At 36.1% G+C, this 24,194-nt stretch overlaps 1 protein-coding gene across 2 annotated transcripts; it reads right to left on the bottom strand.

Annotated features, from left to right (window-relative positions):
* Positions 1-322: 322 nt before the first annotated feature.
* Positions 323-24,194, bottom strand: LOC128999378 (UDP-glycosyltransferase UGT5-like). 2 transcript variants are annotated; one of them, XM_054425852.1, is made up of 7 exons: positions 24,147-24,194; positions 21,032-21,276; positions 19,648-20,240; positions 16,381-16,600; positions 11,868-12,087; positions 9,180-11,390; positions 7,422-7,660 (listed from the first exon to the last, which is right to left on the bottom strand). In XM_054425852.1, the coding sequence occupies exons 2-6, from the start codon at positions 21,267-21,269 to the stop codon at positions 11,078-11,080; spliced, it is 1,584 nt and encodes a 527-aa protein (XP_054281827.1). In that variant the 5' UTR covers positions 21,270-21,276; positions 24,147-24,194; the 3' UTR covers positions 7,422-7,660; positions 9,180-11,077. The 2 variants fall into 2 exon arrangements, with proteins under 2 accessions (XP_054281828.1, XP_054281827.1); XM_054425853.1 differs by lacking the exons at positions 11,868-12,087; positions 16,381-16,600; positions 19,648-20,240; positions 21,032-21,276; positions 24,147-24,194 and adding exons at positions 323-1,585; positions 2,040-2,259; positions 3,003-3,222; positions 4,108-4,700 and having other exon boundaries at positions 7,416-7,660; positions 9,180-11,063.

The following is a 24,194-nucleotide window of genomic DNA, read 5'->3' as shown; positions in this document are numbered from 1 at the left end:
GTTATTTGCAGAAAATAAGACATTTGAACTCTAAAATGCGTGTTCAACATAAAAATAACATAAAAATACGCAAACATTCTCTGTATTTGAGTTTAGATGTTTAACAGATACTACTACTTCCATTTATACATGTCAAAATAAGTAATGGCAAAGTAAAGACAGAACATACAATATTTTTTGTAACAGTAGATTACAAAATTGTACAATATTGTTTTACAATAGATTTTTGTAAATATTAATGTAGATTCAAAACATTTATCGTAGATCTAAATATTTTTGAAGCAACTTTATCCAAACAGTAAATAAAATCTCAAGAAGCAGATTAAATAAACAAGTCTTTATTTGTTGGTGTTATCCTAACATTAACAGTCATAACTATCTCAATTTTAAAACTCTACAATCCCTAAAGATTACATGTATCTTTCCCATAATGATGTTTATTTATTGAATTACATGTCAGCACAGCACATCATATAAATGATAGGATACATTGTTAATGGTTAAATAGGAAGATTTAAAACTACTAAGAGACATTTATTTGTCTTTTTACATAAAAACAACTGAACATTCCAGAAGTATAATAGGAAAATAATTGATCTTTTGAAGTAGATGGAGTTATTTATAAAAACGGTATAATGAATTAAAGCGGACCTCTAAATAGTCTAGATTTAATCTTGAGCCATGATTTTGGGAAATTCTAAACTTTGAAACATTTTTTTCAATGGTACCAGAAAATAACTTATTGGTCAGGTTAGTTCAAGGAAAGGCTCTAGGCCAGGATTTTGAATTGTAGAATAAAGAGGACATCAGTTAGCTTACCTCGAAGAAGTACAGGTATGCCATAGAAAATATAGAAGAGACAATAAACACACTATATTTCGTCCCCTGGGGGACTTTAAAAAAATTGAAAACAACTGCAAATGCAAGCAAATAGAGTCCACTTTGTTGACTCTTGTATTGCTAACTTTTTAATATACACATTTTTATCTAATCCTCATTACGAAAATGTAATGAACATTTGGTTGAATATTTACATTTGGGAAAAGAACATTATGTTGAACTGACAGTAATAAGTTTGAATAAGTTGCAGCAATCCGTTATAAAGACAATCTACTGTTCAACTAAGTTGTATTCAACTAAATTTAAACAAACTGAAGTTGCAATGTAGCTTGACCTGAATATGGATTTGATGCAACTCATCTCCAGTTCAACAACAATCATCTTCCGAAGACCAAAAGGCAACGGTCTACTTGGACTGTAAAAGTGTGACTTTTAGTTCAGTTTCTTACTTCTTTCACCTTTCAATCTGCTTTGACTACTCAACTGTCCATTATTGGTAAACACTCCTAAAATCCGTTTGATGATAACATAAATGCATGTTAAGGTTGTGACAAGTACTATAGAAACAAGTCCAATTACATCCAGTAGATAAACTTGATAGAAGGGCATTGCAGCTGCAGCTGGTGTAAGATGCTTAGCCCCAGCATGGCACATGACATAGTCTACCCAGTATAGGAGTGTGTCTGTGGGACTGACAGGGCGGTCCTGGTAGATCATAGACATCTTCAACATGTTGTCCTTGTACCTGGATATACACAGTAGCATCACTCGAATGACCATTGTTGATGATTAAAGCAATAATTAATACATTTTAAAAACCCTAATTTCAAACTCACAAAAAATCCTTCTCAAGATTAACTTCAAGTAAATAACTTCAAGATTAATTTCACAAACATTTTTGATATTGGATTATAGAATAGGATGTTACTGTATAGAAAAAATGGATGTAGAATTGGGTTATAGAAAAAATTGCTATGTCCTGGCACAGGAGTCAATCTGGGCTCTCCTGGCTCCCACCACCACTCTGCTTGAAGCCGTGCCCTCTGGCCTCGCCCAGTGGAGTTGTGGGGATCAGCGTAGTGGTGGAGAGGGTAAGGGCATGCTCCTGTCCTTCCAAACTTTACCCCCTTAAGTGCAATACATATTTCCTCTACTGATAAAATTTATAGAAAAAACCTTAAGTAAAACCAAACACTTACTTTTTATCATTAAGCACTTTTTTTAGTGCTGACAAGATTGTTTCTTCTGATAAGGATTTGAAAGGCAGAATGACTCCAATTCCTTTCTCCTCGTAGAACTTGGCATTCATGGGTTGATCGCCGAAGTAAGGAGTGCAGATTACTGGGACTCCAGCTCTGATCACCTCATGTTGACTAAACATCCCTCCGTGAGTCATGAACACTTTCACGTTAGGATGAGCTGCAGACAAATGAACTTTCCAAGTACAATTTGTAAAGTGTAAAAGAGCTCTTTCAAATTACATCAATTCAATTCTTTTCTTGTACAAAACATTTATTGTATGTAAGTCATCGCATCCACTAAACAGATCATGTATATTGGTAATTGACAATTGATATTAATTGAACTTATATGATCATGAAATGTACTTGTAATGATTGCATTTGCAGATCCACTCCATATAACAAAATATCCATATCCCACGACCTCACTGACCCTACACTATGGACTTAAAAAACATACAAGTAGTAGATAATAGCCTAATTGATTGAAGAATAAAAAAAACTATGCATTGACTTGATGGCAGATTGCAATATTTGGTCTTAAAGGAGGTGGCTGCTTAACAAGTCAACATCTCACTTTCATTGATTGTAGCTCAGACGGTAATACTGAGTAATAGTTCTGTAAGTAAGTTACTGTTTTGTCTTTGGCTGCAACAATCTCTATTTGGTATTACTTAACATTCAAATGAAAATTGTATGACAGGCCATTCAAAAAGATTGAAGAAAATTGTATGTTCTTCAGTTGCATTTGGTTTGCTCTTAAGATGAATTGGGGTTAAACATCAAAAACGTCAGCAGCATTTTTGCCAATTCAATAACACAAGGTCATCTCTTAAAGTCCAAAATGTTGTAGCCTTTTCGTGGATAAAACTAGAAACTCCAAGTTGCATTATGTTAAAATCCTATTAATTATAAACTTACCCAGAACATCTTGTTGGGGCACCCACTCCGATGTCATTATATTTTTTGGCAGATTTTGAAGGTTGCGTTTTGTTTTCCACAATACTTTTTGTGGCAAACAACTGAATGCTGCAAGAAAGTTGTTGAAGTATTCTTCATCAAGCAGATGGTCCGGGACTATTGACCCAACGCTGAAGTATACAACTCCTTCAGATGCCTTATCCAGGAACCTTTTCATTTCCTAGAAAATATTATTAAGATCACAATAATTTTTCACTCATGAACCTACAACGTTAAAAGTTAAACCATATAGAACATAAGAACACCTAGGCCCAGGACCAATTTACTTTTTTTCATTTTAATACCTCCATGGGCCAAAAACGGCATCCATTGAAATTCATATACATTTATATAGCCCTTAACACATTGACTCAAGTCAAGGTCGTCAAGAGGTTAAAAGTTTATAAATAACACTTACACGTAGACGAAACATTAAAAATTAATTGGCCCAAATACAAATACATAAAAAAACAAGACATTTGGACACATGCGGCACCAGTAGAAGGTAGATCTTGTCTCGTTTTGATGTATTTGTGTTTTGGCCAATTAATGTTTAATGTTTCGTCTACGTGTAAGTGTTATTTTTGAACTTTTAACCTCTTAACGACCAATGAAATAAATCAATGCAACATTTGACCTGAAAATTTGTTTGTTAACACAAAACAACTGTAGTCAACCAACTACAATCTAGGATCACTTGACGGAAACAGGTAATTTTAACCTTTTATTGTAAAAATCAGTGATCCAGTCGAGTCTATACCATAAATATTAGATTATATATTGTAGGTAGTTACTATTACAGATGAGATAAGTATGAAACATGATTTGGGATTAAAGAACTTTTTTAGGAACTTAAAGAAATAGTAAGTTATGGATGGATAAACCTTTTAACCCATAATATATAATGGGTTTTAAGGATTTAAGGAAAACCCGGATGTAAAAGAAAATCAGTTACATTTGGTTGATTTGACAAGAAACCTCTAGTTCACAGTAGAATGATTTAATTAAAATAACCATAATTAATTATATATTCATACAACCTCAGCAATGAATTCTGCATACTTACCTCAGGAAGTGGGTTCTGCTCCTTGGCCAGATGTATTCCACCGATCGGAATGATGTTGGGGGTGTACGGCTGCGCATAGTGAACATGAGGATGCTCGTTTGAAAAAGTCAAGGCCAACCAGGTCTGCATCAATTCTGACAAGGGAGGTAGCGAAGAGTCGTTAAACAACTCCCTCATATACTGATCTTGCGAGGGAAACATATAGAAGTAATATTTGAAAAGCGTACTCAAAATTGAGTAAGCATTGAGTGTCCTCTCATAGAAGGTCATGTGATTTGAGAATGGAAAAGCGAAATCAGGAATGTAAGCAAGGTTGAGAGAATTCCCACTAGCTCTGTTTACAAGACTGAAAGCTCCGAATGGTTGAAGATTGATTATGGGAGCTTTGAACTTGTGACCAAGGGCAAAAAGTGATTCTTGAGCATAAAACGCCTCCAAAAATATCAAATCAAACTTTTCATTGGATTTAAGAAGCTGCTGAAAATCCTTGTTATTTTTCATATTTTTTGTAAACAAATTCCATTTGATGGCAAAAGTTGAGGTAGATCCAACTGGACTCATGTTTAACTACATCTCCAGCATTTCTTTGGTCACTGCAACGTAAAAGGGTAGATTAAGACAACAAAACAGACAGCATTAAATGATAATAACAGTAGCTATTTAAATTGATAAGAATATATCAACAATTTTTGAATATTGAAATTAGATTTGTTGAATTTGGAACCTGTTGAAATCTGTTTTTCATTATCTTTGAGTGCACTGATGTCTACCAATTGTTTCCCTGTTTTTTACATAGATTTATGATACATTTTATGAACTTCTCTTCACAAAGGAATTTTCCTACAGTTACCTAACAATGTACATGTTCTCTCACTGATTTGAGAAAGCAAAGTGGCCAATTCGCTCATCAGTGAGACACCAGATTTGCAACGAGAAGGCACGAAATAGTGAGCGCGTAACATGCAGGCAACGTCGTATGCGCGTGAAATACGTTGGCAGCACTGGCTGTAAATCAGCTGGTCAGCTGTTGTACTGTTGTATTTGTCACTTCACATTAAATGTTATATTAAAAGTTCACTTCTGTGTAAAAATAGGTTATGTTTCTTCACCAATTTATTTGTTTTATGGTAACTGTAGGAAAAGTATAATGTGCAACTCGAGTTCAAAGTACAATTGCCTCACTCGAGAAACCATTCCTCACTCGCCTACGGCTCGTGAGTAAGGATTTCTCTCGAGTGAGTCAATTGCTCACTTTTCTCACTAGTTGCACAAATAACTATTGTCTGATGATATATTATGAAAATATAGTTACAACAAAAGAAAAGGCATAACAAAATACCCCCACCGCAGCAAACCTGCAGACTTAGCGAATTTTCATTTGCCTGATTGGATTTACACTAAAATATATCATACTAGCTGTACCCGCGGGCTTTGCCCCGCTTAACTTCATAAGTATTCGCATGGCTCAATCACGTCCTGGTTGAAGTTCGTTCGCTACGCTCACTCACCTTCAGGTTGGAAATCGTTCGCTGCGCTCACTTGTTTTCAGGTTAGCTTGTTCGCTACGCTTACTCACCTCCAGGTTGATGTTCGTTCGCTACGCTCACTCACCATTTGGTTGCAAATTAACTGTTGTCATAAATTTAAAAAAAATCATCTCTTTTGTTGTTCATAATACTTTGATAAAGATTTTTATGTTTTAATATTTAACATTGGAGAATTTAAACGTTGTTGAGTGCACAGGTGTGCTGCGATTGGGGTTTAATACAATTGGACTTATTAAAAAGTAAAATAGTTTTCTGTGCTGCACTCTGTAGAAACACTGTGGCACTATTTCAAATCATGACTAATGCTAATACAGAATGTTGTGATTATTCAAACCTACAAAACAGTTGGTGAAAGTAAACATCTGCTTCTAAATTATATTAATTTGTAAACATTGTGGATCAAAAAGTCTGACAATGGCCCACTTAAAACCCTCTAGGGCAGAGCCCTTTTGACGGATCTGCATCAAACTTCACTCGAACCATCCTTGAAAGATGCTTAACAATGCCTGAAATTTTCATTACAATCTGTCTAGCGGTTTCGGAGTCCATAACGTATATACACACATACACACACACATACATACATACATAGTTCCTCTTTTATAGATATAGATTTATTCCCTATTTAAATAGCATTAGTTTAACGAGTACTTACGTTTGCTGCAACAAGGAAAATGTGTTATAAAAAGGTGTTTTTTTATTTTAATAGTTTAGTATGAAATTAGCGCATTTTCCAAATTTTATCAAAATATGCACATAAACAAGCAAACTACAACAGTTTACAATTTTCACCATAAAAATAACATAATGATTTTAAATAAAAATTTTTTTTTATTTTCTTCCTATTCATTAGGCGCATAATAACGATTCAATATCCTACTAATATTATAAATGAGATAGTTTGGATGTATGTTTGTGACAAGTGAACGCGAAAAATACTGGTCGGATTGGGCTGAAATTTGGCATGATGATAGCTCACATTCCCGATTAACATATAGGCATATTCTTATTTCAAAAATCCTTTCGGGCTCCGCCCCAGTGGCTCTGGAGTTTCCCATGTTAACCTTATGAGAAATGGAATTATTGAATCTTAACAGCTGTTTCAATTAAACAAGTTGGTTCTGTTCTATGATGTTCAATAGCATTAAAGTTACAAGGATTACCAACAGGGTGCAGCACTATTATTTCTTTTACATTTATGACAACAGCTAATTTGCAACCAAAAGGTGAGTGAGCGTAGCGAACGAACTTCAACCTGGAGGCGAGTTAGTGTAGCGAACGAGCTAACCTGAAGGCAAGTGAGCGCAGCGAACGAGCTCCAAACTAAAGGTGAGTGAGCGTAGCGAACGAGCTCCAACCTAAAGGTGAGTGAGCGTAGCGAACAAACTTCAACCAGGACGTGATTGATCCATGCGAACGAGATAATCTTGAAAATTAAGAAGTTAAACGGGGCAAAGCCCGCGGGTTACAGCTAGTACTAAATAATTTTTTTTTTAAGCTCTACAAAATGGTTTGCAAAGAAGTTTGCTAAATTTTATGTTTTAGGGTCAAAATGAGTAAAACCAATTTTCACCCCATAAAACCCCTGTTCCCATAGTCCGATCATGCTGGTTGAACTCGTTCAAATAAACGTGAGCTTACATGTTTGTACCAAATTTTATCAAAATCTGATCATTTTTACTAGAGTTGCTAACGGACACATATATAAATATATATACATACCAAATATTAACTGATATTTCTGCTATTTTAAATACGCACTTGATTTATCTACTGGTTGGATGTTGTCCATGTGAATGACAGTTAAGTTTGCCACCTCCTGGTCGGCTGGTAGACCACTGTAGCTGACGACCTGATGTCCTGCCTGGGCCAGTGTCCTCAACACAGCGTTAAACAGGATGTGATGACTCTTGGCAGGGATTGGCAGGACAGCAAGGATCCTGGCTGACATGGCAGGACCTCCGTAAGACATCAGGAGCAGCAGTAACACGATGTTCATGGTAGATCTACAGACATAATTATGTGACTATCAAGGACTAAGTCATGGTAACATATGTTACCTGGCAGATTACAGTGTTAGTGTTATTTGAATAATCCATTAAAATAAAATCAATTTGAGAAATGTTATAAGTGGTTTCAGCACAGTAGTACAGGGAAGATAAAAGGGATCCCCACTATGTAAATAAGGGTTTTTACGTCAAAGTTTACAAACAAATTATGACGTGAGATAAACTACCTAACTACAAAACAATAATTGTTAGTTTTGAGACTTTTTTTTATGCACAATTAAAAATTCCTTTTACCTTAGGGCAAACTTTTATGAAATAATATTAAAAACTTTATCAGTTAGGTATTGCTTGGAAAAAATAATATTGAATGGGTTAATTGAGTGTGTCTGTTTTAGTTTGCTGATGATTATATACCATAAATGTTAAAAAAATGTAGTTGGAAAGTAACTTGTAAAAATGTGTTATAACCAGGTTTTTTGTTGTTGTTTTATGTCCCACTTTCACATCCTAGGACACTAGTTCTGTCCCGGAACTGTTTTACACATTACCTCAGGCTAGTCCTAGTGGGTTGTGGCATTATCAAATGGATAAAATCCATTGGTGATCGGCAGAATTTGAACCCGGGACCTCCGGCACCAAAACCTGGGCTCTTCCCACGTATAAATTATCAAAGTAGAAATTGTTTTTTTAAATAGGTAATTTTGGTTAGCAATCATGCAAGTTATTTCTGTCATCATTATAAAACCCCCATTAATTAGCCTACTCGTTTTTTACATAAGTTATTTACATCTGTTTTGACCCACTTTTAAAAGTGATTTCTATAATTTGTGGTTTATGATTATAGAGAATTGTCAAAAACAATAACCTTGTATGGGTTTAGTAAGTTTGTTTAGTGTGTGAACTATAAACTAATCAGTAAATGTCCTTGGACCTATTTTGTCAAAACCTTTCAGCAAATTTCCTACAGGGAAGTTGGTCTCTGGATACGCCACTATAAAATAGGATCAACTTAACTGTACCAGTATCTCAGAGAGCATTGCAAACTATTTTCTTATTAAATAAAAAAATATGAATTCTGTTTTTATAAATGGCAGCCGTTTTCAATTTTTTTTCTTCTAAGCTAAATCTGGAAAAATTGAGTTGCTGTGTACATTCTACACCCTGTAGATCTCAATCCAGCAAATTTGGAGATGAAACGCAAGGAATGAGTTATTCCTTAAATCTAAATTCTAAAAAGATCATAAAATACACAGAGAGTTGAGTAAGAAATTTTGAAGCTAGCCGCCACTTGAAAAAGCGAAATTCATATTTTTAATGAATTTTGTGATCTTTTAAGATTTTTCCCTGTCTGGAAATTCAGTTTTAGGATGGATTGCATGACTCAAAAAACACAACCGCTCCTTTAAATCACTTGTGATGGGTAAAACCAGTTTTAAAAGTATAAAAAGAAATATAATAAATACAAAGTAGTCCAATATTATTGCTAAAAATAACAAGTAATTTAGAAGCAACTCACCAGTAAAATATCCAAACTAGACCGACACAGGAACTACATTAATAGCACTTCATGTAACACTGTCAAGTGGGCCTTTTGCTATAACGTGGTAGTAAAGGGGTTAAATTTAAAAAAAAAATTTAAAGGTGTAACATTTCCATTAGGTACGTCTCAAAATATTGTTAGGTCCAACATCAAAACTACAATCAAACTACTTCATACAATCTATATTTCAAGTGCAAAACATTTGTAAGTTATCTCTAAAGATAAGACAAGTAGCCTAAATACGTATATTTTATTACCGCACATAATAATATTTTTCATTCTCAAAGATGTCAAGACATTTCAAAAAGCTTGATTAAATTCTCAAGGTATGTCAAACAGTATAAGCAACCTGACATAGACTTCCTCCCATTAGCATTATGGGTAAGCGTGGGAGTATAACTATGATATTTTATAGGGAAAATCACAAAAGTCGGAATAACTTTTGACCCGTAATTTTTACAGCAATGGAGGGTTGAACTATTTTGTTTGGAATTATAAGGACCATAAAATACTAATTATAACCAAAACTGTGTTTTTTTTTCTGATCTTCGGTTGCTTATGGGTTTTTATGGAAAATAACATAAAGTTACTTAAAGTTTTGAACCTTAATTTTTCCAATAGGTTACACTCATTTTAGGTTGTAATAGGTTACACAATTATAAAGACCATACATACAAACTTAACGCAAAACCGCCTTTTGTCAGAAATTCCTATTGCTTGTTATTTTTTTCGTTATTTTTGACGGCAACGTGTTCCCAAACTAAAGTGAGGTTACCCCACATTTAAAAAACCATGGTTTTTATCGCAAGTTTTTGTGCCATTTTCGTGTCAACTGTGTTTTTTGTTATTAAATTTACTACGAAACCCATCGAGTGGATTATACTATAGAAGTTTGGTCACCTAGACTCAAGACGGAAGATGAATCTTTGGGTAAAAAATTAATATCGGATCAACAATAGGATTACAAAGGTAAGCCCTTACAGTAGCAATGATATACAAAGCAATTCATAGGCTAAAATAATAGTTTTAACCTGAATGAAATAGGTAAATCGCTCTTAGTTGTAGATCTAATAACCGTCTAAAATCAACATAGTCTTAAAAAAAATAAAACGGTAATCCATTATAAGTTTTGTCTGCAATTAAACATTTACATCTAATAAAAAGCCTAAATTGTGCATGGGTACCTAATTTTAGGTTAAAAGCCTCCACAAAAATGCACAACTTCAAATGAAAATTTGCATTAAAATGAAACAGGAGGCAGCTGCAAATGCAAGCAAATAAAGTCCTGTTTGTAAAATTGTCTTGCTAACCTTTTTTAATACAAACATTTTTAACAAATCTTTGTGACAAAATTTAATAAAAATTCAGTTGAATATTTGGCATGAATTATTCCAAACTTGGATTCTGAAGTAGAACTAGACATTCCATCTATATGGACCAGCTGTCGAAACATTTTTACTAAAAAGAACTTAGTTGTGTGAGACAGTCAGAGAATGCGCTAGTGTCAAAAATTCTATATCCTACCTGGTTGTTTGTCCCTGACTTAGTTTAAGGATCATAACAGTTGCTATAGCTCCAAATAAGTCGTTCCATCAATTAAGTTTGAATTGGAAAAAACATTAACATTCCTGTATTCATACAGAAATTAATACCGGTAATTTAGATCAGTACAATCTGTCGGTGGTTCACATCAACTACGACTAATCAATCTATTGTTCAACTAAGCTGTATTCAACTGAATTTAAACAAACTGATGTTGCAATGCAATGTAGCTTGATATGGTTTGATGCAACTCATTTCCAGTTTAACAACAACACAATCATCTTCTGAAGACCAAAAGGAAACAATCTACTTGGATTGTAAAAGTGTAACTTTTAGTTCAGTTTCTTACTTCTTTCACCTTTCAATCTGCTTTGACTACTCAACTGTCCATTATTGGTAAACACTCCTAAAATCCGTTTGATGATAACATAAATGCATGTTAAGGTTGTGACAAGTACTATAGAAACAAGTCCAATTACATCCAGTAGATAAACTTGATAGAAGGGCATTGCAGCTGCAGCTGGTGTAAGATGCTTAGCCCCAGCATGGCGCATGACATAGTCTACCCAGTATAGGAGTGTGTCTTTGGGACTGACAGGGCGGTCCTGGTAGATCATTGACATCTTCAACATGTTGTCCTTGTACCTGGATACACACAGTAGCATCACTTAAATTACCAGCAAATAAAATATTATGAAAATACCCCTCATTTTAAAGTTACAGCAAAATCCTTCTACTGTATTGAATTTCAAGATTAATTTCACAAACATTACTGGTATTACTAAATAGAAACAAAACATTGCTGGTATAGGATAATAGAAACAATTGGCATGTCCTGTCACAGGAGCCAATGTGGGGTCTTAGAAGGCTGACTTTAGGGTTGGGTATGAGAAGTACCTCCATTCCTCATCATGTCTCCCCCCACCACTCTCTTTGAAGCCCAAACCCCTGGCCATGCCCATTGGAGTTGTGGGGTTTGACGGGATGGTGGAGTAGGGGTAGGCTCTTACCCATATCCAAAATTAGCCCCATATGAGCCTATAGTGGATCCTGTGTTAAATACATATTTCCCCTACTGGTACCATTTACAGAAAAAAAATTATTTAGAGAAAAAACACTTACTTGGGATCATGAAGAACGTTTTTTAGTGCTGACAAGATTGTTTCTTCTGATAAGGATTTGAAAGGTAGAACGACCCCAATTCCTTTCTCCTCGTAGAACTTGGCATTCATGTGTTGATCTGCGAAATAAGGAGTGCAGATTACTGGAACTCCAGCTCTTATCACTTCATGTTGACTTAATATCCCTCCGTGAGTCATGAACACTTTCATGTTAGGATGAGCTGCAGACAAATGATCTTTCAACAAAAAAAGTTGTTCAACGCCAAAAGTTCACCATCACAAATGAACTTTTCATGCATAATCAAAGAGGTAAAAAGAGCTCCTAATCAATCCAAACCTTAGACATTTATAGTCTGTAAACTCACTGCATCAATAAAACAGATCATGTATATTGATTGGTAATTGACATTTTATTTCAATCCAATTTTATAATTAAGCGTGTTCTTATCTATACTTTGTTTTAGTTAGAAAATATAAATAAAATTAGAAGCTTTAACATTTAAAGCTCAGAAGTTTATTTACCATTCCACTCAAGACTGAAACATAAACATGACTGATATTGTTTACCTCCAACTAACATATGATACATTTAACATATGATAATATGTGAATATAACATTATAATACATCTTTCCCCTTTAAAAAACAGCAAACAAATTTGAAAGAATTAACTAAAAACAATAACCAACCAAACTTCTCCCTTCTTTTGAGACCATTATATTGTATTCTGAAATCTTGATGGTAGCTTGATTTCTCTACGAGGTCTTAGTTGTACTGGCTCGTCTTGCCTTGGAACTGACTGGGAATTGTTTTGTTGAGTGAGTGATGGTTTCAGATGGCGGCGATTTCTTCTTAATGTAGCCCCGTTGTCACCTTCTAACCAGTAACTTCTTGGAGTTGGTCCTTGATTAACAATCTTTCCCTGCTCCCACCTTCCTTCATTTCTGAAGACAACTCTTTCGTTATTTCTTACCACCCTTAAGTCTTTGGCTGACCGATCATAATATTTTTTCTGCAGGTGTTGTCTTGTATCTAATCTGTCTTGTACTCCATCATTCAGCATTGGTTTCAGCAGTTCCTCAGTGACCGGGATCGTTGTTTTACACCTGCGTTGTGGGATAGCACCCTCCTTAAGCTGAATATGATGAGTGCTTGGAAACTGTCCCAATCCTTCAAAAGCTGGCTTGTAGCCGGTTAAAACATCGTCCTTATCCTTAAAATTCAAACATATCGATGACACTCTCTTAATGAGTCCTAAATTGACACAATCTTTCAGTCCTAAAATCGGCAGTTCATGTTCACATACAGCACAACACACACAAACAACATTCACTACAGCAAAATTCACATCCGCAGTTACACCTGTAATTGTTTTACATTGTAATATTACAAGACCTAGAGGTTTGATTTTGAATTTTTCATCTCCCCAGGCTGAGAGTACATAAGAACTACTTTTTACGTGTGTAATATTCATTTTCCGTACATAACTAGCAGGTAAAACACTGATCTCTGCACCTGTATCTAGTTTAAATTTAACTTGTGTACCACCAACAGTCAAGTTTTCCGTCCACGATTTTTCACTTATTTGACCTTTCACTCCACTAATGTTTAAGCTTACCGAGCCTAAACTAACATCGCTCACACAAGAGTCTTCATCGTGTTGTTCCTCGTTTGTAACAGCATGAGATTTTATAGTTTTGCTCCTACAAACCTTTGCAAAATGATTTTTACCATCACATTTCGAGCATGTTTTGCCATATGCAGGACATTTACCCCGTACATGTTTGTAGCCGCAAAAGCTACATAGATCATTCTGTTTTTCTTTTGCAGCACTCCGCGAAAGTTCTTGATATGGCACATTATTAACAACACATACACTGTATGGATCCGACTCAGTCCCCGTAAGCTTGGTTTCATTGTGCTCTACAATAGTCCTACATTGATCCTTGCTACTCTCTACAATCATACAGAAATCAATAGCTTTTTTCAAGTCAAGTTTTGTATCTCTTAATAGACGCTCTTGAGTACTTTTATCTCTTATACCTAAGACAATTCTATCTCTAATCATATTGTCAGGTTCAAGAAACTCGCATGATTTAGCTGCTATTTTTAACTGCATAACAAACTTACTGAAGTCTTGACCTTCTTCCTGCTTCATTCTATAGAATTTAAACCGCTCAAATATGATATTTTTCAGAGGACAACAGTAAGATTCAAACTTATCAAGTACGCAATCAAAACTATCTTTATCATTATCTTCAAATTTAAAAGTATTATAAACATCTAGGCCATCATCGCCTAACAGATTAAGCAGCTGCGCAATCTTAACTTCATCTTTAAGTTTCTTACCATGACCAGTTGCTATTAAGTACAGTTCAAACTTCTGACGAAATCTTTTCCAATTTTCACTCACATTTCCTTCAAAACTCATAGGTTCAGGCAACCTAAACAATCCAGATACTTCCATTATTTCTTCTAGGTTTCAAAATACACCTGACACCATGTTTTAGTTAGAAAATATAAATAAAATTAGAAGCTTTAACATTTAAAGCTCAGAAGTTTATTTACCATTCCACTCAAGACTGAAACATAAACATGACTGATATTGTTTACCTCCAACTAACATATGATACATTTAACATATGATAATATGTGAATATAACATTATAATACATACTTATTTAATACGCAAGCAGGATTTTTGTGACAATTACTCCTCCGAAACTACTGAACCGATTGACATGTTTTTGGTGTCATTGGAAAGAGCGTAACGTGAAGTTGTGCAGGAAACATTCTTTTTAGGTAAATAATCAGAGAGTTGAGTCCCTGGGGCCCTTTAAAGTTCCGTGTTTCTCCATAAGATTAACATGGGAAACAAACATTGTTTTGAAACTCCAGCTGTTGTCAGAAATTAAATATTACATTTAAATGTGAACAACCAGAACTGTCAAATTCCTGAAGAAGAACACATGTTGTTAATTGTAAACAGTCAATGTGTAAATTATCTATGTTGTATTAAAAATGTGTACTATAGTTTTGGATGTTGGTTTGTGTTTAATGATATAAGTTATTAATTATTGAATTTTTATTTTAAGGATTTGGCATATGAGTATGTCTATGATAAATAACTTCATTTCAGAGTTCTGCCAGTTTTTGCCTAACTCTGTTCTGTAGAGTTTAAAGTAGCCTACACCCTCACCTACAAATTGGCTAAATAACTTAGGTAGGCCTACGGTACATTATAAAAGCCGACAGCCTTTTTACTTTGACTTAAATTGTAAGCTTACCTTTTCCCGTCCATGGACAGTTTGATAGTTAAACATTAACCCTTTAAACTGGAATAGGTCTGTTATGTAAATTGTGAGTATTTTTATCAGTTAATAATCTTTTATTTGACTCTTTTAAAATCATCGGGAATTATGACTGTTATTAGTTTAAACAAGTCATTTGTTTATTTGTAACTCCTCAACTCATGTACTTATTTGAAATTGCTCGATTTCGAGCAACATGTACACTAGTCATAATTATTACATTTGCAGATCCACTCAATAGAACAAAACTAGTGTGCCTGCTGCTCGAATTTCAAAGTATTATACAGGCGTTATATTTCAAAACAAAATAACGGTCACAATTTCCGATCATTTAAAAGAGTTAACTCGAAGATAATTTTATCAATCATTCCCACTCCAGTTATTGAAACTGGAAACGATTTCACTTTGAGAATGAACGCTCACTCCACTTGAGTTATCAAAACTGAAAACGACTCACTCTGAAAACGAATGCTCTTGTGAGTATCATGTGTGTTTACTATGAACAGCTGTAATTAATCCAAATTATTCGTCTGCTTAAGAATGGTTTAAGTAAACAAAATATTTTCTTCACAAGAAATACATTGGAATTTTGATGACCTGTGGGGCAAAACACCAAAGACTTTTATCACAGTAATTGGTGAAAGGGGGTGTCTACACAAAAAATACTTAATTTTGACACATCGTTTGTAAAAATCCGTCCATTGGAGGAGTAGTGTTTCGTAAAAATCACCTTCACGTATTATATATAAGGTTCAAGGATATCCTTAACAGACCTCACTGACTCCACACGAGTGACTATAAGAAAATATAATACGAGTAGTAGATTATTGATTGAAGAATAGATAACCTATGTCTAAACTATAGAAGGTAGATTGCTTTATTTGGTCTTATGGAGGTGGCTGCTAACAACTGGTCAACATCTCACTTTCGTTGTAGCTCAGACATAAATACTGATAACACATGTCTTTGGCTGCAACAATCTGTGTTTGATAGGGATTAACATTCAAATGAGGATTGGATGATTCTTCAGTTGCATTTAGCGTGCTCTTAAGATGGATTGGGGTTACACATAAAAAGGTCAGCAGCATTTTTTTCAATAAGAAGAGGTCACCTCTCAAAGTCCAAGATTCTGTAGCCTTTTCGTGGATAAAACTAGAAACTCCAAGTTGCATTATGTTAAAATCCTATTAATTATAAACTAACCCAGAACATCTTGTTGGGGCACCCACTCCGATGTCATTATATTTTTTGGCAGATTTTGAAGGTTGCGTTTTGTTTTCCACAATACTTTTTGTGGCAGACGACTAAACGCTGTAAGAAAGTTGTTGAAGTATTCTTCATCAAGCAGGTGGTCCGGGACTTTTGATCCAACGCTGAAGTATACAACGCCTTCAGATGCCTTATCCAGGAACCTTTTCATTTCCTAGAAAATATTATTAGGAATCATCAACACAATAATTGTTCACTCTTGTATCTACAAAGTTAGGTGGTAAACCTTCCATTTCTTATTTAAAAAAACATTGTTAATTATTGTATGTAAGGGAATGGTTTTATATTTCTGAGCAATACAGAGTTATCTTCCTATATCAAAGTTACTCCTAACCGCTAACCCTAATTTTCCATATAAGAAATTCAAAGCTATTGCCCTAGTTCTCTTGGTATGAGGCTGTAAGCACAATTATACTTGAGTAAAAATCATCCAATTTTTAGGAATTTTGTTACAAACATGTAACGTTACTTTTATTCTAATGAGCTTGCAAACCAGCTTGATCGAATAGTATGGGAATGTTTAACAGTGGGTTTTATGGAGTAAAATTGGATTCCAATTTGTTACCCCTTAAATTTTTTTTTTTTACATTAAGAATGGCTAGAAAAACACATACTCGTATTTTAGTATGTTGAAATGCTGTTGTGCGTCTTATGGTTAGAAAGAAAATTCAAATCTGTAAATTTAAAATTCCCATGTTACTCTTATGGAGAATAAATAACTCTTTATAATTGTAGTTTATGGACATATTGTGATTAAGATTAGCCAAAGTTATTTCATACGAAGCTGTTATCATCAAAATAAAAATTAAACTGCACTGGATTTATCTGACGAGAAACTTCTACTGTATACTTGAATAATTTCATTGTAATAGTGTATCTGTTATAAATAAGAAGAGATTATTTAAGTTAATATTTGGACAATGTTAGAGTTGAAAGGACATTTAGTGAACTTTGGAACTTGGGTTCAGAGATAAGCCCCCTCCCCTACTAGAGCAAGAGGATGCTTCAGAGATAAGCCCCCTCCCCTACTAGAGTGAGACGATACTTCAGAGATAAGCCCCCTCCCCTACTAGAGTGAGACGATGCTTCAGAGATAAACCCCTCCCCTACTAGAGTGAGACAATGCTTCAGAGATAAACCCCTCCCCTACTAGAGTGAGACGATACTTCAGAGATAAGCCCCCTCCCCTACTAGAGTGAGACGATGCTTCAGAGATAAGCCCCCTCCCCTACTAGAGTGAGACGATACTTCAGAGATAAGCCCCCTCCCCTACTAGAGTGAGACGATGCTTCAGAGATAAACCCCTACCCTACTAGAGTGAGACGATACTTCAGAGATAAGCCCCCTCCCCTACTAGAGTGAGACGATGCTTCAGAGATAAACCCCTCCCCTACTAGAGTGAGACGATGCTTCAGAGATAAGCCCCCTCCCCTACTAGAGTGAGACGATGCTTCAGAGATAATACCCTCCCCTACTAGAGCGAGACGATACTTCAGAGATAATACCCTCCCCTACTAGAGTGAGACGATACTTCAGAGATAATACCCTCCCCTACTAGAGTGAGACGATACTTCAGAGATAAGCCCCCTCCCCTACTAGAGTGAGACGATGCTTCAGAGGTAATACCCTAACCTCTACTAGAGCGAGACGATGCTTCAGAGATAAGCCCCCTCCCCTACTAGAGTGAGACGATGCTTCAGAGATAAGCCCCCTCCCCTACTAGAGTGAGACGATACTTCAGAGATAATACCCTCCCCTACTAGAGTGAGACGATACTTCAGAGATAATACCCTCCCCTACTAGAGTGAGACGATACTTCAGAGATAAGCCCCCTCCCCTACTAGAGTGAGACGATGCTTCAGAGATAATCCCCCTCCCCTACTAGAGTGAGACGATGCTTCAGAGATAAGCCCCCTCCCCTACTAGAGTGAGACGATGCTTCAGAGATAAGCCCCTAACCCCTACTAGAGCGAGACGATCCTTCAGAGATTAGCCCCCTCCCCTACTAGAGTGAGACGATGCTTCAGAGATAAACCCCTCCCCTACTAGAGTGAGACGATACTTCAGAGATAAGCCCCCTCCCCTACTAGAGTGAGATGATGCTTCAGAGATAATACCCTCCCCTACTAGAGCGAGACGATACTTCAGAGATAAGCCCCCTCCCCTACTAGAGTGAGACGATGCTTCAGAGGTAATACCCTAACCCCTACTAGAGCGAGACGATGCTTCAGAGATAAGCCCCCTCCCCTACTACAGCGAGACAATACTTCATAGATAAGCCCCCTCCCCTACTAGAGTGAGACGATACTTCAGAGATAATACCCTAACCCCTACTAGAGCGAGATGATGCTTCAGAGATAAGTTCCCTCCCCTACTAGAGCAAGACGATGCTTCAGTGATAATACCCTCCCCTACTAGAGCGAGACAATGCTTCAGAGATAATACCCTAACCCCTACTAGAGCGAGATGATGCTTCAGAGATAAGCCCCTCCCCTACTAGAGCGAGACGATGCTTCAGTGATAACACCCTCCCCTACTAGAGCGAGACGATGCTTCAGAGATAATACCCTAACCCCTACTAGAGCAAGATGATGCTTCAGAGATAAGCCCCCTCCCCTACTAGAGCGAGACGATGCTTCAGAGATAAGCCCCCTCCTCTACTAGAGCGAGACAATGCTTCAGAGATAAGCCCCCTCCCCTACTAGAGCGAGACGATCCTTCAGAGATAATACCCTAACCCCTACTAGAGCGAGACGATCCTTCAGAGATTAGCCCCCTCCCCTACTAGAGCGAGACAATGCTTCAGAGATAAGCCCCCTCCTCTACTAGAGTGAGACAATGCTTCAGAGATAAGCCCCCTCCCCTACTAGAGCGAGACAATGCTTCAGAGATAATACCCTAACCCCTACTAGAGCGAGACGATCCTTCAGAGATTAGCCCCCTCCCCTACTAGAGCGAGACAATGCTTCAGTTTGAGCTGAGATCCACGTATGGCTAGACGTGTCCATCTGTTCTGATCAATTAGTTATTTGCTAAGTTAGTAAACATTTGAACAGTTCAAAGTATTTCAACATATTTTTCTCGGGTTAAAACAGATTGTAGTTGTAATTTAATTATTGCATCGTCCCGGTGAATTGCATGACAAATACACCGTTACACCACATATTCCTACAACATCAGCAGTGAGCTCTGAATACTCGCCTCAGGAAGTGGGTTCTGCTCCTTGGCCAGATGTATTCCACCGATCGGAATGATGTTGGGGGTGTACGGCTGCACATAGTGAACGTGAGGATGCTCATTTGAAAAAGTCGAGGCCAACCAGTTCTGCATCAATTCTGACAGTGGAGGTAGCGAAGAGTCGTTAAACAACTCCCTCATATACTGATCTTGCGAGGGAATCAAATAGTAGTAGTATTTGAACAGCGTACTCAAAATGGAGTAAGCACTGAGTGTCCTTTCATAGAAGGACATGTGATTTGAGAACGGAAACGAGAAATCAGGAATGTACGCAAGGTTGAGAGAATTCCCGCTAGCTCGGTTTATAAGACTGATAGCTCCAAATGGTTGAAGATTGATTATGGGAGCTTTGAACTTGTGACCAAGGGCAAAAAGTGATTCTTGAGCAAAAAACGCCTCCAAAAATATCAAATCAAACTTTTCATTTGATTTAAGAAGCTGCTGAAAGTCTTTGTTATTTTTTATATTTTTCATTATCAAAAACCAATTCTTCCAAAAAATTGGGGTGGATCCCACTGGACTCATGTTTAACATCATCTCCAGCATTTCTTTGGTCACTGCAACATAACAGGGTAGATTTATGACAACAAAACATACAGCAGAAAATAATATTAACAGTAGCTATTAACCTAAATAGACGTTTCAAATTGATATGAATAGATTTTAGATTTTGGATAGTGTGAAAGAAGAGATTATGGTTAAATGTTTATCCTGTTGAAATTGTGTGTTTCAAGTTGGTAGGTAGTCTAACATATGAGCAGTGCACGGATGTAAACTAATCTTTTCTCTGTTATTTATGTGGATTTCTAAATTTTATAAACTCCTCTTAGGTTATAACCAGAAGTCAAACCATCTTTTTCATATTGGTTGCTAATATCTATTTAAGGTGAATCTATTGCATTTGTCTCGTCACAGAGAAAAGGAAGGTACAGAAGAAACTCTTAATTGTACTCCTAAGTAAGGGGTGTTTGAAATAGTCGCTGGTGTCCAGAGAAAAGTCTAACACCACCCCATTCGCCCTCTTGTAGCCCTGCTACAACACTTATGGTGGAGCTGGAAGACCCTATATCCTGTGCAATAGGAATTTCCACACAGTGCTTGCAGCTTAGGCTCTTCATTGCACAAGTATATTTCTGACTCAACATACTAGAGCTGAAAGTGATGGTTGTCTCATAGACTTGTTTCCTTTTTACCTTCTTTATCTGATATCTCGTCAACGTGATGTGGCGAAGGCGTTTAGATATAGCAAGAATATTTTCAAGGGGGGTTCAAATAAGTATTCTTCAAATTAAGTTAACATTACAAACCAAATATTGTTACTGATGGTTTTGTTATTTGAAATACCCACTTGATTTATCAACTGGTTGCATGTTGTCCATGTGAATGACAGTTAGGTTTGCCACCTCCTGGTCGGCTGGTAGACCGCTGTAGCTGACGACCTGATGTCCTGCCTGCGCCAGTGTCCTCAGCACGGCGTTAAACAGGATGTGATGACTCTTGGCAGGGATTGGCAGGACAGCAAGGATCCTGGCTGACATGGCAGGACTTCCGTAAGACATCAGGAGCAGCATTAAGATGATGTTCATGGTAGATCTACAGACATATGTGACTAAAGACTAACCCAGACAGCACACTTTATCCCAGGGACATCCCATAGTAGTCCCATATGTCCTGAGAATGTCTCGGGATATGTGCGCTATCCTCAGGATATCCCGCAAAATCCCGGGACGAGTACGAAATCCACAGGATATCCTACAATATACCGTAATGTCCCGGGATTTGTAAGTTAACCTCAGGATATCCTGTAAAGTCCCGGGATATGTACGAATGCCATAGGATATCCCAGAATGTCCCATGACATCCCGGGACATGTAAAAAATCCACTGGATATCCTGTAATGTCCCGGTAACAAACTGAAGAAAAAAATACTACCACTGATGAAATGTACAGTATATCTAAATTTAAATGTTCAACAAGGCCAATATATAATAATTTGTTTTTTTTCACTAGTGCTTTCAGAAACTTGGTTTCCATCTTCAGGCTGTGTTTACACTAGTACAGAAAGTAAATATTTACTTAATAAATTAATTTTAAACAAAGTTAAAACAGATGATTTAAAGGATATTGGAAAAATAAAAAATAATATTAGAAAAATTAATCTTTTGAATTTTGGATATGTTACAGTGTTGTTCTTAATGTAATTATTTTCAGTAATTCCGAATTTATAATTGGGCCGTCTTCATTATTTAACAAATAATTTTGGTCTGTTTTTTTTTTTCTAAAAATAAGATTCCCACGCATTAAGATGTTGAGGTTTTATAATTTATTTTAAAAGTTTAAGGTTTCCCAGATTGAAAATATGTCTTGTTAATACTATGGCTAGCAAGGGTTGACTTTACTTTTTTACTGACATATTACTACCACTGAGTTCAGGAAAACTAGAGTTCTATCATAGTTGTGTGAAATGTGAATTTAATTCTAACTTTAAATTAATAAAACAACAAAAAACTAATTTTAATCATATAACAATCAATTATTACAGTGCTAATCTAATGGTGATTAAATAATCTATATTCAAATACCAGTATCCTCTCCAACTACCAGAAAAACAATTCAACTACTTGAGGCCTAAACAGATTAACAGAATCATATACAGTATAGAGAAGAGAAAAGAATTTATTTATAAAAATAAATACCTATACTGTAGTATCAAAAATATTTTAAGTATTGCGACCATTGCAACTGTCGGCTACTCTTTAACCACTTGAAAACACCCATAATCATCAAGCGCAGATAGGTCAGGAGGTAAGGTAAGAGGCTCACAAGGCGAAGGTAACAGGTTCGAAACCCGTCTGGGCCAAAAACTTTTTTCTCGTTTTTTTTTCTTTAAAATTGGTGTTTATTAACTATTTAATCAATTTACTAAACTTATAATTAAGCTTTTCATACTAAATCTATATTATTTTGTGTTTTTTATGTTCAGGCCCAGACCACACTTTATCCCAGGGACATCCCATAGTAGTCCCATATGTCCTGAGAATGTCCTGAGGACTACCCTGGGATGACCTCGGATGTCCCACGGATATGCGTGTGAGCTTATCCGTAGGACATCCCCGGGCGGGGACATTACGCATTCCTGTGGATATCCTGTGATATCCCAAGTTGACCATAGGACCACTATGGGATATCTTGCATATCCTGTCGCAATATCCGTGGGATGTCCTGAGGAGAAAGTGTGCTGTCTGGGAAGTCATGGTGACATATGTTACCTGGCAGATTACAGAGTTAGTGCGTTGTTTGAATAACCCCAATATAAAAATAAAATAAATTTAAGTAATTTATGCATTAAATGGTTTTCTGCAAAGTACTTAAGATAAAGGGCGAAGTGAGATAAAAGGGATCCCTACTCTTTTCCTTGTCGAATTTTGTCGTTCTAATTTGCAAACTCGTAAATAAACTTTAGGCGTTTGTACTAAATTCCATCAAAACTGAATTATTTTACTTGAGTTATTGTAGCCTAATAATTGACACACACACTTATCTATCTATATATATAAAATCCAATGTATGTTTGTTTCTTTGTTTGTCCTTTATGGACTCCTAAACTGTTGACAGATTGTAATGAAACTTTCAGGCATTATTAAGCGTTATTCAAGGATGGTTTGTGTGAAGTTTGGTGCAGATCCGTCAAAAGGGCTCCGCCCCAGTTGCTCTGGAGTTTCCCATGTTAACCTTATGGAAAACATTAAAATGGAATTAAAGAATCTTAACAGCTGGTTCAACTAAACAAAAAAGTTAATAGGTTTACCAACAGGGTGCAGCACTATTATTTTTTTAAATTTATGACAACAGCTTTGCAAACAAAAGGTGAGTGAGCGTAGCGAACGAATTTCAACCTGGAGGCAAGTTAGCGTAGCGAACAGCTCCAACAAAGCATTTTGTGTTCAATGACCTTTGTACGGTTCTTTTCAATTTTTTCAAATCAATAAATCATACATTTAAAGGTAGGTGTAAGCAGACGAAAACTACAAATTTGTTCTGTGCAATAAAATCTGCCAACATCTAAAACTACGCCATTAACAGTGGTATGCTTGACTTGAACAATGAACATTAATTCACTATTGTGTAAACCTAGTGGTGTACTAGCGTGACACTCCAGTAGGCGTATCAGAAACACCGATTGATGTGCATCAGAGAGACATGAGAAGTACGTATGAATTCAATTAAATACCGATTTCCAAGAATACCGAGGCTTTCTAAGAATCCTAAAGATTTACGAGAAGCGATGCATGAGGCCAAACAGTGTTTTGTTATCATACAAACCCTATTTTTACCTTAAAAAATTAAATTTAACGTATAATAATCACATAGTTTGCAAAAATGCTCATGAAAATATTAATTTTCCACTGAAGCAATTCATTTTTAATTACTTTAAGTTAACTTAAAACTCAATATAAACATACCAGCCCGAAAGCCTGCTATCTCTCACGTTCACGGTCAACCGGTCAGTG

The sequence above is a fragment of the Macrosteles quadrilineatus genome, unplaced genomic scaffold (genome assembly GCF_028750875.1).
Source record: "Macrosteles quadrilineatus isolate MER2022 unplaced genomic scaffold, UCM_ALF_1.0 Scaffold_8__2_contigs__length_117827958, whole genome shotgun sequence".
NCBI classification, from domain to species: domain Eukaryota; kingdom Metazoa; phylum Arthropoda; class Insecta; order Hemiptera; family Cicadellidae; genus Macrosteles; species Macrosteles quadrilineatus.
This window is presented reverse-complemented; position numbering and strand designations above follow the sequence as displayed.